At 38.3% G+C, this 13401-nt stretch overlaps 1 protein-coding gene across 1 annotated transcript in view; it reads right to left on the reverse strand.

Moving 5' to 3' along the window:
* Window positions 1-9471, reverse strand: part of lhfpl3 (LHFPL tetraspan subfamily member 3) — a 295504-nt gene extending 286033 nt beyond the window's left edge. Inside the window, exon 1 of the mRNA XM_043713862.2 lies at window positions 8625-9471. Within this exon, the coding sequence (XP_043569797.1) occupies window positions 8625-9027 (403 nt within the window). The 5' untranslated portion in view covers window positions 9028-9471. The remainder of the gene's footprint in view (window positions 1-8624) is intronic.
* Between the last annotated feature and the right edge of the window lie 3930 nt (window positions 9472-13401).

A 13401-nucleotide genomic window follows, 5' to 3' on the forward strand; every position in this document is an offset into this window, starting at 1 on the left:
AGTATGGGCAATCTACAAAGGTTGAAGTCATCACGTAAATAAATAAGGATTGGCATACCTACACTAGAGAAAGAAAATAATGTCTGACATTCCAGGAAATCTAACAACAAGTTATGGACTGGCATTTGATAATGTTATTATAAGCAAGAAACCAGTATTTGAAAAATTAACTGCAGTGAAGACCAACACAGTGTATTTCTCTTTCTTCAGTTATGGGAAACAAGCATCACTGGCAGACAAAATATATTGCCCTTAAGAAAGTAGTAGTGAGCTGCTTTCTGAAATCATTACTATCTGTATAGTGAAGTTACTCCCACAGTACTATTATGAAGGGAGTTTTGGATTTTGACTCAGCAATGATGAAGACATGACAATATATTTCGAAGTTAGGTTGGTATGGCTCAGCTGGGTGGAGTATGTAGGAACTTGCAAGTGGAGAAGTACATGCATCTGCTGCCCTTTCCCTTATATGTGATCGTGGCTGAAAGTTTGGAGGTGTGGTTCAAGAAGGCTTGGTGAGTATTTGTTATAAATTGTGTACACCATTGTCATGTGTGCCAGTGTTGGAGGAAAATAATGTTTAAGTTGATGGATGGAACATCAATAAAGTGGGCTGCTTTGTCCTAGATGATGCCAAGCTTCTAAATATTTTGCATTTGGACCCATTCAGACATGTTCAAAAATATGCCATCACAACCCTGACTCATGCCTTGATAGATAGGATTTGTGGAGCCAGGAGGTGAATTAATTGCCACAGAATTTTGGACCTGGGTCTTTCAACCACAGTATTTGGTAATGTAACTGAATGTCAAGAGGAAGTGGTTAGAAATGTAATGAATAGAAGCAGTGCAGAGTCACACAATCTTTAACATAATGAATAGGTAAATAGATATTTTAACTGTTGGTTTCTGCAATGACAAGTATCAACACTCCCACAAACCCATGTTTCTTTAAAATGTTAAAGACATAGGATTAAGATAGGCCACAATTTATTATGTTAGCTTCATTATTTCTGATGCGAATATTGAACAACATTTCACTTTTTAACAAATTTAATGATTTAGAAATGATCTGATATTTAATTATCAAGTTCCAAAGGAAGGTCATTTACTTATAAATCACGCATTTCTAAATAACAAGTGAAAAACTAAGAAGCAAAAGGAGGTGTTCTTTCAAGGTGTTCTCTGATAACCTTCATTACACACAAGGTCCAAAATCAAATTTCTAACCAAGATTACTCCCAGCTTCAAAATTCTAAGTGCCAAGTTCAATCTTTTTGCCCTCTCAGAGAAATTACTGTTTCTCCTTTTAAACATGTTCATATTCTAGCAAACACTTCTTCCTCCACAGACTTATAAACATTAACATTTATTAACATTTATTATAAATCAGAAAATGCCTTTGACTAAACTGGGCTCTGATGTTGGCATCCCATCGTTACCTATGTACTTTCTCACAAACCTGTTCAGTTCCACTGTCTTCAGAAATGCTTCAGATGCCTGTTCTTATTCATATTCTCTATGGTTTAATGGCATGCCCTGGCAGTTTATTCCTTGAGAATTTTTCTGTAAAATATTCTATTTGACTCGCTTCTTATAATTTCCCTTTCTAAAAACAAAGTGCTCTTGGAAATAAAAACAAATACTTCTTCCTTAAAATTTGCATAACATATTGTTGCTAAATTTGATAAAATAATTGTAGATTGGGTAGCAAGAAGTTGGAATTTGGTGTTTGTAAAATTGTAAAATTTTAAATGCTAGTGGGGGGGAGACCATTGCTTGGTCCCCTTAAAAGATGGTGCCTTTTTGATACTGAGAGATTTAAAACGGATGTCTGTGAGTAGCAGCTTGAAAGTTTGCAAGTTCACAGAAAGCCCGAACTGTAACATTTGCATCAAAAGGCCAGTTAGCAGGCCAAGCAGCAGTTTTTATCAAGACGTAAGGCTTTTGAATTTAGCCAATCAATTTGAGCCAAGCATTTAGATACCAATAACCTATTACATTTATGTCTAAGAGTTTTGACCACATAGGACCAATCCCATTATAAGAAATATTGATAAGTCATCAGCGTATAAAAGAAGGGGGCAGTTGGACAAAGATCCCAGAGATAGTTGCATCCACCAGAGCTATGAGCCCTCAGCTCTCAAGAGAGAATCCTTGGCTCTCTCAGCCTCCTCTATTCTATGTCTTAGAGAATGCACCATGTGAATAACAACAGTACCAATGATGGAGAAGGCATTCCTGACAGAAGAATCGATGGAGAATGCACTGAACATTCAAGAAGACACATAACCTGACTGTTATTTTGAGACACTAAATTCTATTTAGTGGGAATTGTATTTATTGGAACAGCATACCATTAGAATCTTGCTTTATTCAGGAATAGTTAGTAGTTAGAAGGGTTTTATTTGGTCTGTTATGAGTTTTGTTAATTTGTTCACTGTTGGAGTTAGATTGTTTGGACCAGGCCAGACGCCCTCAAAACATTTCAAGAAAGTAGCCCAGACCCTAATATCTCTAGCTATTTTAAGCAGGGGTATGGTGGATATTCCAGGAGTGATGCAGCTGGCCCAACCACTTAGTTTTAAACAAAACAGAATTTATTTGCAAGATTACCAAATGAAACACAAACAAAAGAGAACAGAATATAGAATAACAACCTCTCCGAAAATCCAACAAATTATCCCAACTTAATGATGCTGTTCCAAATTTCTGCAAAAATCTCCATAAACACCCCTTGGAAAAAAAGGTAAAATCAAACACATAGTCTTACAGGAGAGAGAGATGGCAGAGAGATTTAGCATGGAAACTTCTTCCATTATAGCTGTTTCTTTTGATTCCCTAGGTTAAACTGACCAGCAGCTCTGAACAACCAGACTGCTAAAACCAAACCAAACCAAAGAAAAGCTGAGCTGGCTACTCCCCTTTCATTGTAAAAGCAGTCTTTTTTTTTTACTTGAAAGCCTTTGTCTGAGGCAGTATCTGTTAGCTATAATCAAATTGGCTCTAAAACCCATCCAAACCAGACACATCAGAACCTGTATCTTTATGACCCCTCTGAAAAAAAACCAAGGACAAAAGAGCAGCATCATCACAAGATAAATAAAATGTTACTTGTTGATTTTAAAGTATCAGGGGTTTATTTTATTTAACTATTAGAAGTTGCTGAAAAGCAGGTAACACCACTTTTCATACACCTTTTACAGATTATAGGGCGAATTGCTCCTCTTTGCGTGTTTGGTTTTAGTTCTCGGGTCAACCTCCGCTTTGTAACAATATAAATGTCTAACTCCTGAAACTTCACTCTCATCCTCCTCCAGGATGGTGGCTCTAATTGGAGAATGATTTTTCATAATAAACAATGCAACCTTATTGGCAAACACTGCCGACTCCAACCATCATAAACTAGAGATGTATCATTCTTCTTTTCAGTTTGGAGGTTTATTTCAATAGATACCAACACTGTGAGTAATCAACACCAACGGTAGACCGCAGCCAACAATTTTCTGCTTGAGCTATTACAAGTGCTCATAAGCAAATCATTTGACAAATTGCCCAAGCTATAGGGTTACAGCAGTACTAATATTTTAAAGAGACAAACTTCAAGTGAGAGTCAACCTTCACAGTTTATAATATCAACAGTTTGTGAGACCAAATAAAACTAGCAGTTGTTTATGCAAGATTTCTTCTCTTGGTTTTCTCGTTAGAAAAGAATTTATTTTCACTATGAAATTTAAAAAAAAATCCTCTTCCTTTTTCAAAATGCTTGTTTGTGCCCTTAACAAGAGACTTGAGATGTTTATGTTTAGTTGAAAGGGAAGCCAATCAGCCTGGAATCCTGCAATGCTAATTATTTTAGAAGAATTTAAAATTTAAAGACTTGTTTCCAAAAGCTTTGGTTCAGCTGGCTTCTAGCGAAAGTGGCAAGAGTTATTCTTTTTTTTAAATTTAGCTCCTTCTTGGCACTTGCCTCACCTACACTATGGCAAGTTGCCACAATAAATTTCCACGTCCCCAGCTAAGTCAGTTGTTCTACTGGAGGCTGTAAGCAGCACAGACATCTGTCAATAAATCGCAAACACTCCTCCTCAGCTGGGCTGCAACCATGTAAACCTTCAGAACTCTGATTAATTAATTGATCTATTTCCTTGACAACCTATCACCAATGAAAATATATTTCAAACATTTTTCAGGCTTAAAATTATTCATACTTTTCCCATGATTTTGACATTGTTTTCTATTTTCTTACTACTGATCAGTTTGCTAATTGCTTTACTTTATCATTATATTTATCTTGTACTCTAAGCTTTACTGTTCAGAGCACTGAGTTTAAGAGTTGGGAGGTCATGTTGCGGCTGCACAGGACATTGATTAGGCCACTTTTGGAATATTGCATGCAATTCTGGTCTCCTTCCTATGTTGTGAAACCTAAAAGGGTTCAGAAAAGATTTACAAAGATATTGCCAGAGTCGGACGATTTATACTATAGGGAATGGTTGAATAAGCTGGGGCTGTTTTCCCTGGTGCATCGGAGGCTGAGGGGTAACCTTATAGAGGTTTATAAAATCATGAGGGGCATGGTTAGGATAAATAGACAAGGTCTTTTCCCTAGGTGGGGGAGTCCAGAACTAGAGGGCATAGGTTTAGGGTGAAAGGGAAAGATATAAAAGGGACTTAAGGGGCAACGTTTTCACACAGAGGATGGTGTGTGTATGAAATGAGCTGCCAGAGGAAGTGGGGGAAACTGGTAAAATTACAGCATTTAGGATTAACTGGTCAGCATGAACGAGTTGGACTGAAGGTTATGTTTCCATGCTGTACATCTCTATGACTCTATGGCTCCCATTAGTTTTACATTTAAGAAAGTCTCTTTTACCCCTTTATTTGCCACATCACTTCATTTGTTGGTCAAGTCGATTTCCCTCCTCCTCAACATTTCCCCAGTAATTGATTAATTTGTAATCTCATTTCTTTCTGATATTGCATTATGACTGGATCTCTTGTTTTTCTCCTCATGTCATCAAAATGGAGCCTCTTTAAGGTGAGAGACTTTGATCTCAATCTGCTCTTTCTCCAGAAACATACAGAATTATCCCTATAACTTATTTATATTTTCTAAACGTTCTGGAGACAACAAATGTGTCTCCTTTATGTATAGAGTCAATCAGCTTTGCCATTTTCAAGCACTGGAAAAGCACAGCAGATTAGACAGCACCTGAGCAGGAGAGTTCACATTTTGGGCATAAGCCTTTCATCAGGGATGACATTCTGTTATATTTTATGCTGTTTATCTGCTAACTGGTTATTGGTTTGGTATTCAGCCTATCTTCATACAAAAGTCAACACAGGAGTAGAAGACCGTTATAATATTGTTGAGGTTGTCATGAGCAGCTCTCAGTAGATGATAGAAAATGTACAACAGTAAATCTCTATGCAATCAGGTATGGATGACTTAATCAGTTGCAGCGCACAATGCAACAGCCGGTATCTTCAAGACCATCTGCAAAGGATCTCAAAGAATGAAAGAGACAAGTGAAGACTAATTTACTCTCAAAATAGGTGACTGATACTTTTGAGACCTTGAAAACCCACTTATATGAGTGAGAGATTGGAACTTACTCTGTGACAGACATCTGGTGACAGAGTCAGTTAGTTTCACAATACTCCATGGCACTTCTGATGATTAACTAAATGGCTTGGTGATTGATGAGACATTATGGGGTTAACCTGTCTTTTGACTCCTGATATGCCTGAGTGATTGATTGAACATTCATCTCCTTCCATCAGCAACCTTCCATTCCTGACGTTCGTATTAAACTACATAAAAGATATCTGGCTTCTGCTTGATGGAAGGACTTCTGGACATAGTATCTTGCAAAATGGAGGTTTTAAAAATCCTAGATAACCAAGCCCAAAGCCTTCAATTTTTATTTTAATGGACAAGGTATCTAAATATTTGTGCTGCAAAAAAGTGTAAGATTTATATTAATAAATATAATGATGTTATTGCCAAATTCAAATAGTAATATTAAAAGAATCACACAATTACATTGCTTAAAATTCCAAACAGCAACATGACTTTAATTTTCCACAAGACATTAATTTGAAAGATTTTGCTATTAGTTAGTGAATGCTGCTGAAGTGATCTCATTGCCTCCGGTAATAATCTGACCTAGCTGCTTTTTTGTATATCTTTACATATTTAACATAAATCATCTGCAACCTGTAAACAGGATCAATCAAAGCAGACTGCAGTTGAAACAAAGGCAATCAACTAAGCTTTAGTCTCATTCATATGATGCCTCCCATACACAAGATAATACTGAGTGGTGTCTGATATGTAGATGAAACAAACAGAATACATTGCTCCACATTATTCAGAAGAGACATACTTGATTGCATTTTCAGGATCAATCTATAAAACAATGTCCTTTTGAGTCAACAGAAACAATGAGAATTTATCCCTGCTTTTTATTTCATATGCAATATAATGCTTTTTATAATCTTGTACAGTACCTTTTTCCTAATGTAACTGTTTCATGTGGTTGAAATTGATGACAATAAAATTAATTGACACAGAAGTCAGATTAGGTTAAAAAGGTTCCTTAAAGTTAATAGAAACAGAAATCATTTGCAATAGCACGTATATTTTGATTTAATTTTCATTGCATTATTACAATGATTAGAATTCCTTTTGTTACAAGAATGCTGACAGCCTTACAAAGAAATAAACAGAACAAGCATTCAGTAAATATCTGGCATATTGAAGAACAAAATATTGGATAAAATAAAACTATTTCTATACATTCATAGAAAGTAACATATTTGTGATAATAAATGTAGCAACATTTAATTCAGGTAGACTTTTGATTACATCAGTATTTACCCTAGAATTATATTAAGTTATTTATAACACACGCTTTGTCTGGTGTAGTTTAAACTTCACTGTCACCATAAAGCAACCACAATCCTATAATGTAGACCTGGGAATACAATATTTGCTAATATCTATGAACCTTTTACTTAATTATCATCACACACAAGAATAAACATAAGATGTGACTTTGTACTCTTTTCAAAAGTGTTTGTGATCGTATTGTGCACGCGGTATCATGGACTAAATAGGGGCCTGTTGGCATTTAGTAATCTCCAAACAAGGTTCACCAATACACAAGTAATGTACCGTGGATACCAGAAATTTGAAATAAAAATGGAAATGATGCAAATACTTATTAGGTCTGGCAGCATACACGGAATGAGAAACAAAGTTAATGCTTTAGGTTGATGATCATTCGTCAAACGTTCTGATGTCTGACAAAATTGTCATCGCTCTAACTTGGTTTCTCTCGGAATTGCTGCCTCCCGAGCTGACTGAGAGTTGGCAACATTTTCCGTTTTTATTTCACAAATCATGAGTTGAGATAATGTTACTTGTAGATTTCAATTTTAAAGGAACGTGTAAATTGAATTAGATAGTGGATTATTTCTTTCAATATCTGTCCTCAAAACAAAGTGAAGTTAGTATATAAAACTATGGCAATGAATTAAAGCACACATTTAAATTCCAATACCAACCATTCCATTGAAAATCTAGTAACAACGAATTATCGTGTAATATACATTTTCGCTTTCCATTCGGATTACATTATTCTTGGACAGTTGCATCTGAGCTATACGAATACATTACAAAAAGCAAAGGTGAAAGGGTTGAACATTGGCTTGAAATCGAATCATTTCCCAATCTAATGCATTGTTTGGAAACCTGCTCCTGGAATGGCTGGACCTGTAACTAGTTTATAGTCAACTCTGCTGCTTAAAGCTTTTTCACACATCACTACACTGCAGCCACGTTTCCAAAGCTGCTATAACTTGTAGCACTTATGGGTTCCCACTACACAACAGTTACATGCGATTGTCCGAATCTTATCCTGAAAATTCTAACTGGGCAATAACTCAACTGATCAAAAATGTACATTATATCGAGTGTCTGCGCGAATGAGTTGGATTGGAAGGTCTGTTTCCGTTCTGTATGACTCTTTGACTATGACTAAACAAGCACCATTATTTCCGTTGCAAATTCTCAGAACAAGTAACCCAAAATGAACAAGGCGGGCAAAAATCTAACTGGTACCTAACTGGTTGCTTCAGTGATGCGTGATAGATGGTTAACAAGGTGAGGGAGACAGACAACTCCAAATAACGAGGTGACATATATTAACCGTCGAAAACACATTTATCTTTTCCAGAATAACATAGATAAATGCCTTGACAACTATTATTTTAAACACGTATTCTCGTGATCCCTGAGGTGAGCTTTGCCTGCTACACTTCAAACGGATTCTTCTGTGGAAGGTGGACAGCCAGGTCTCAGAACACTCCCCTCACCTCACCCACCTCTGAACCAGATACCATCAAAATCTGACCTGCAGAGATTAGCTCAGACAAACACTGACTACACAATCATTGACTTCGAGAGGATCGTTCTGCTATCGCTGTAGAGAGGTGCGGTTGACGGACAAAGTTGATACTTAAAAATACGTCGAGATGCTAACTATTTATTTTAAGGTGTGGGCGGTAGGTGGGGGGAATGGGGAGGGAATATGTGCTCTCCCCACGTTGACTCACCAGATGCAAGTTGCACCCAGCCGCAGATTTTGTAGACGGTGGCCGTGTTACAGAAGAAGAAGAGGACAAAGCAGGCGATGCAGCCCATGATGAGCGCCATGGACATCGCGATGAAGAAAGAGGCGGCTTTGAAAGCTCCGGATGCAATGGTGGAGAAGTCAGTGAAGCTGCCGCGACAGGTCAGCTCCCGGGAAAGCCCGTTGCCGATGCAGTAATGGAAAAGCCCAAAGTAGCCGGCTTGTGGGGTGTCTACCCCATCTCCGATCCAGTAAGGCTGGATGAAGCACACCACGTTCACTATCGCAAAACAAATGGTGAAAATAGCCCAGAGTACGCCGATCGCTCTTGAGTTCCTCACGTAATTGGTGTGGTAAATTTTAGCCGCCTCCTGAGCTGGCAACATTGCTAGTGCTGAAAATCTTACCCTTATCCCGCGAAAAAAAAAATTAGTTTCTTGCTATCAAACGATGCTTGATTTTCTGGGTCACACTGGACCTTGCGTAAATAATCAGTCAACTCGCCAGAGGTGGTCTTCAGGCTTCATCCCCCAAAAATACCTTCCGATGCTCAATAATATTCGCCGAGTCCTGTTCCCAATTTGACATTCTGCCCTTATTTTTGGAGTTAGGGTTCCGAGCTGTGACTCTTACCTCTCCATCAGACGGATTTTCTTCCCCTCCCACAAGGTGCACAGCCTATGTGCAAAGTGCGTTGATCAGCGACGCATTGCTCACGTTGGCGGTTCCTCAGTCCAGGCTCTGGTGCTAGAGGATTATTGGAGGATGGCAGAGCTGGTTCGCGAGCTGCAAAGCCTCTTCCACCAAAGGCGGTCTGAGACGGTACCCCAAACAGACCACAAGCAGGAATTGCCAAGCGCGCTGTATGTTGGGACACGTAGTTTTTAACAATCTGAAATAAGGCGATGACTGTAACAGTCATTGCAAATTAATATATACATACTACAAAAAACTGAACCGTTGCCAGTGGTTCAGCGTACAGATGCTTTGATCGCGTTTCTCAATTCCAATTCAGTTCTAAACACTAATGAGTTTGGCAACGGTTTTCTGAATGATCACCTGTACTCAGACACATCCAGACAATCTACGCTATATGCATGGCTTTTTGCCATATCTCATGGCCTCCAAAGGCATCACAGCCTGCAAAACATACTCTTAATCACCTGCTACAAGAAATTATATCACTGCACTTCACTGGAAGATACTAACTTGCAGTTATATAGCACCCTCCTATTGTAAAGAAATGTCCCTAGGTACTTCACAAGGGTATTATTTGATCACGCTCCTGTGAGAGATTTGGGAAATTAAAATAATATGAAGGATATGACATAAATGCGAGTTATTGTTGTATCACAGAAATTGACACCAAACTGGAGAGAAACATATTAGGATTGGTGATCAAATGCTCAATCAAATAACTAAGTTTTAAGGAATGACCTCAAGGTGGAAAGTGGATGGACAGGCAGAAAATTCTAGAGTTTCAATTGTCAAAGGTAAGCCAAGGAAAATCTTGGATATGAAAGAAGCTAGAGTTGAAGAAATACACAGAACTCAAGGTTGTAGAACCAAAAGAGACTAAAGACAATAATTAATTACTTTTCCGTGGCCATTCAAATTCTCTCCCTAAACCTCTCAGTCTATCTTTCTCCTTTTCCTTCTTCATGACATTCTTTAAAAGCTACCTGTTAAATTAAGCTTTTGACTGTGGAAAAGGATATAGAAGATATAGACTGTAGGGAAATAGATGGTGACATCTTGCAAAATGTCCAGATTATAGAGGAGGAAGTTCTGGATGCCTTGAAACGGGTAAAGGTAGATAAATCCCCAGGAACTGATCAGGTGTACCCTAGAACTCTGTGGGAAGCTAGAGAAGTGATTGCTGGGCCTCTTGCTGAGATATTGTGACCAGTGGATTACCACAAGGATTGGTGCTGGGTCCTCTACTTTTTGTCATTTTCATAAATGATTTGGATATGACCGTAAGAGGTATGGTTAGTAAGTTTGCAGATGACACCAAAATTGGAGGTATAATGGACAGTGAAGAGGGTTGCCTCAGATTACAACAGGATCTTGACCAGATGGGCCAATGGGCTGAGAAGTGGCACATGGAGTTTAATTCAGATAAATGCGAGGTGCTGCATTTTGGGAAAGTAAATCTTAGCAGGACTTATACACTTAATGGTAGGGTCCTAGGGAGTGTTGCTGAACAAAGAGACCTTGGAGTGCAGGTTCCTAGCTCCTTGAAAGTGGAATCGCAGGTAGATAGGATAGTGAAGAAGGCATTTGGTATGCTTTCCTTTATTGGACAGAGTATTGAGTACAGGAGTTGGGAGGTCATGTTGCAGCTGTACAGGACATTGGTTAGGCCACTGTTGGAATATTGCGTGCAATTCTGGTCTCCTTCCTATCAGAAAGATGTTGTGAAACTTGAAAGGGTTCAGAAAAGATTTCCAAGGATGTTGCCAGGGTTGAGCTATAGGGAGAGGCTGAACAGGCTGGGGCTGTTTTCCCTGGAGCATCGGAGGCTGAGGAGTGACCTTATAGAGGTTTACAAAATTATGAGGGGCATGGACAGGGTAAATAGGCAAAGTCTTTTCCCTGGAGTGGGGGAGTCCAGAACTAGAGTGCATAGGTTTAGGGTGAGAGGGGAAAGATATAAAAGAGACCTACGGGGCAACTTTTTCATGCAGAGGGTAGTACGTGTATGGAATGAGCTGCCAGAGGAAGTTGTGGACGCTGATACAGTTGCAACATTTAAGGGGCATTTGGATGGGTATATGAATAGGAAGGGTTTGGAGGGATATGGGCCGAGTGCTGGCAGGTGGGACTAGATTGGGTTGGGATATCTGGTCGGCATGGACGAGTTGGACCGAAAGGTCTGTTTCCATGCTGTACATCTCTATGACTATGGCCAATGATTTGATTTGGTGTCGAGTTTTGTTTTCGTAAATTCCAGTGAAGTGACTTGGGTAGTTTTAATAAAGGTCCAATTCAAATTCAAATTATTGTATTTGTATGCATAACTATTGGCTGCATAACTCATCCAAACATTCCTCCTTGTTTAAGTGTACTGATATTGTGGGAGGAGGCTGACAATAGAGAAGGAGCATGAAAGCTTCTCATCATGGGTATTGAATGAGTCATGGATTCCTAGTGAGGAATAGAAGCACTTGATCTTCCAACTGAAGTGACACTTAGAAAAATCCAGTTCAGGAAATGAGAAACACACACTACATTTCCATCAAGAGAAACCCCAAGGATGCAAATATCACTGGGCGACACATATGTGGAGTGGAAATATTGACCAACTGTTCCTTCTTTGTTAGCTGATGATTTGTTGGCCAGAGAAACATGTAATGGTTAGTTTACAGAAGCTGGCAAATGCATGATTTGACATCTGTCAGATCTACTGCCTCCCCATCCTCTTTACTGAGTAATGCATAGTCGAGCCTTTCAGTCTTTGCAACTGCATAGGTTCCTTCTTCTCATGGCAAAATACTGCAGAGCACAGTAGATGCAAATTATACTTCATTCATTCTTGGATAGGATTCTGTCTAATTCTTCCAGACATTAAAAACTACAGCAAATTGATAACATATTCTGTCGGAATTCAAATTGTGTTATGAGACCCAAAATATTCTCTTTCCATGTTGAAATAGTGGCTGCAGAGTGATTTTAATACATATGGCAGCAAGAGATATTCCTGGTCCTCTTAGCAGCCATTTATCCACTCATCCTGCACCTTTGAAAGGTTGTTGGGACCATTAGCTGTTGTACCCTAAGACTGTTACACGATAACTTGCAGCTAGATAATTACTTGACTATCAGATCTAAAAATAAGGTGCTTGGTTTGCTAAAGCTCTCCAAGTTAACATTATATGTTTGGAAAACACAACAAATTACTATATCTAAAAAGTTTTTATTGTTTGTTTTGTTCAGAATTGTCTTGTGCTGTGAATACATGAGATAGGTGAATAAGAAGTATATTGAGGAATAGTCAAAGTCAAAATTGAAGGTCATGACAGAGGATGCAATACATTAGTGTCTTCAAGGACAATACATTTTGCTGACAACATTAAATACATTATGGAAAATACAGTAGTTTCAATGTCAATCCAGTAAATGGTTGAACATGTGTGCCCAAGTGTTATGAAGATCAGACCATACAGTAGGATGGGAAGCAGATAAGCTGTGACTCAAAACTAAAATCAAATATATTGTGCAAGTGGATAGGGGAGACTGCTGCAAAGTGCCAAGTGGGTTCAACATACATTGCACCTCATATCCAATTTGTATCATGCTGATGTTATAATCTGTGAATTTAGTGCATGAGATCAGGCTGTGTTTAATGCACTTATATGAAATAATTAAATAAAATATCTTATGAATTTCTCAAATTTCACCTGAGGTCTACCACTACCGAACAGATCATCAATATAAAATTAGTTTTCATGACTGCTGCATTGGTTTTGTATAATCCTTAAAACAAGTTTGTTATCATTAGAGTGATCATTTTTGGCAGTAATTTACTTCTGTACTCAGTATTATTTAGTTTTGTATGTATATCTGTATTAAGCCTGACATTAGAAGTAAGGAAAATAATTAAGTCCATTATAAAAGATTTAGTAGCGGAGTACTTAAACAACATTGACAGGATTGGAAAGAGTCAGCATGGACTTATAAAAGGGAAAATTATTATCGGAATGGTGATAGATTGGGAAGGGAGGAGGTGCAGTGAGACCTTGGTGTCCTTGTACACC

This window comes from Chiloscyllium plagiosum, unplaced genomic scaffold, assembly GCF_037043375.1.
Source record: "Chiloscyllium plagiosum isolate Xiang-an unplaced genomic scaffold, Cpla_swu_hap1 HiC_scaffold_23, whole genome shotgun sequence".
Lineage (NCBI taxonomy): Eukaryota > Metazoa > Chordata > Chondrichthyes > Orectolobiformes > Hemiscylliidae > Chiloscyllium > Chiloscyllium plagiosum.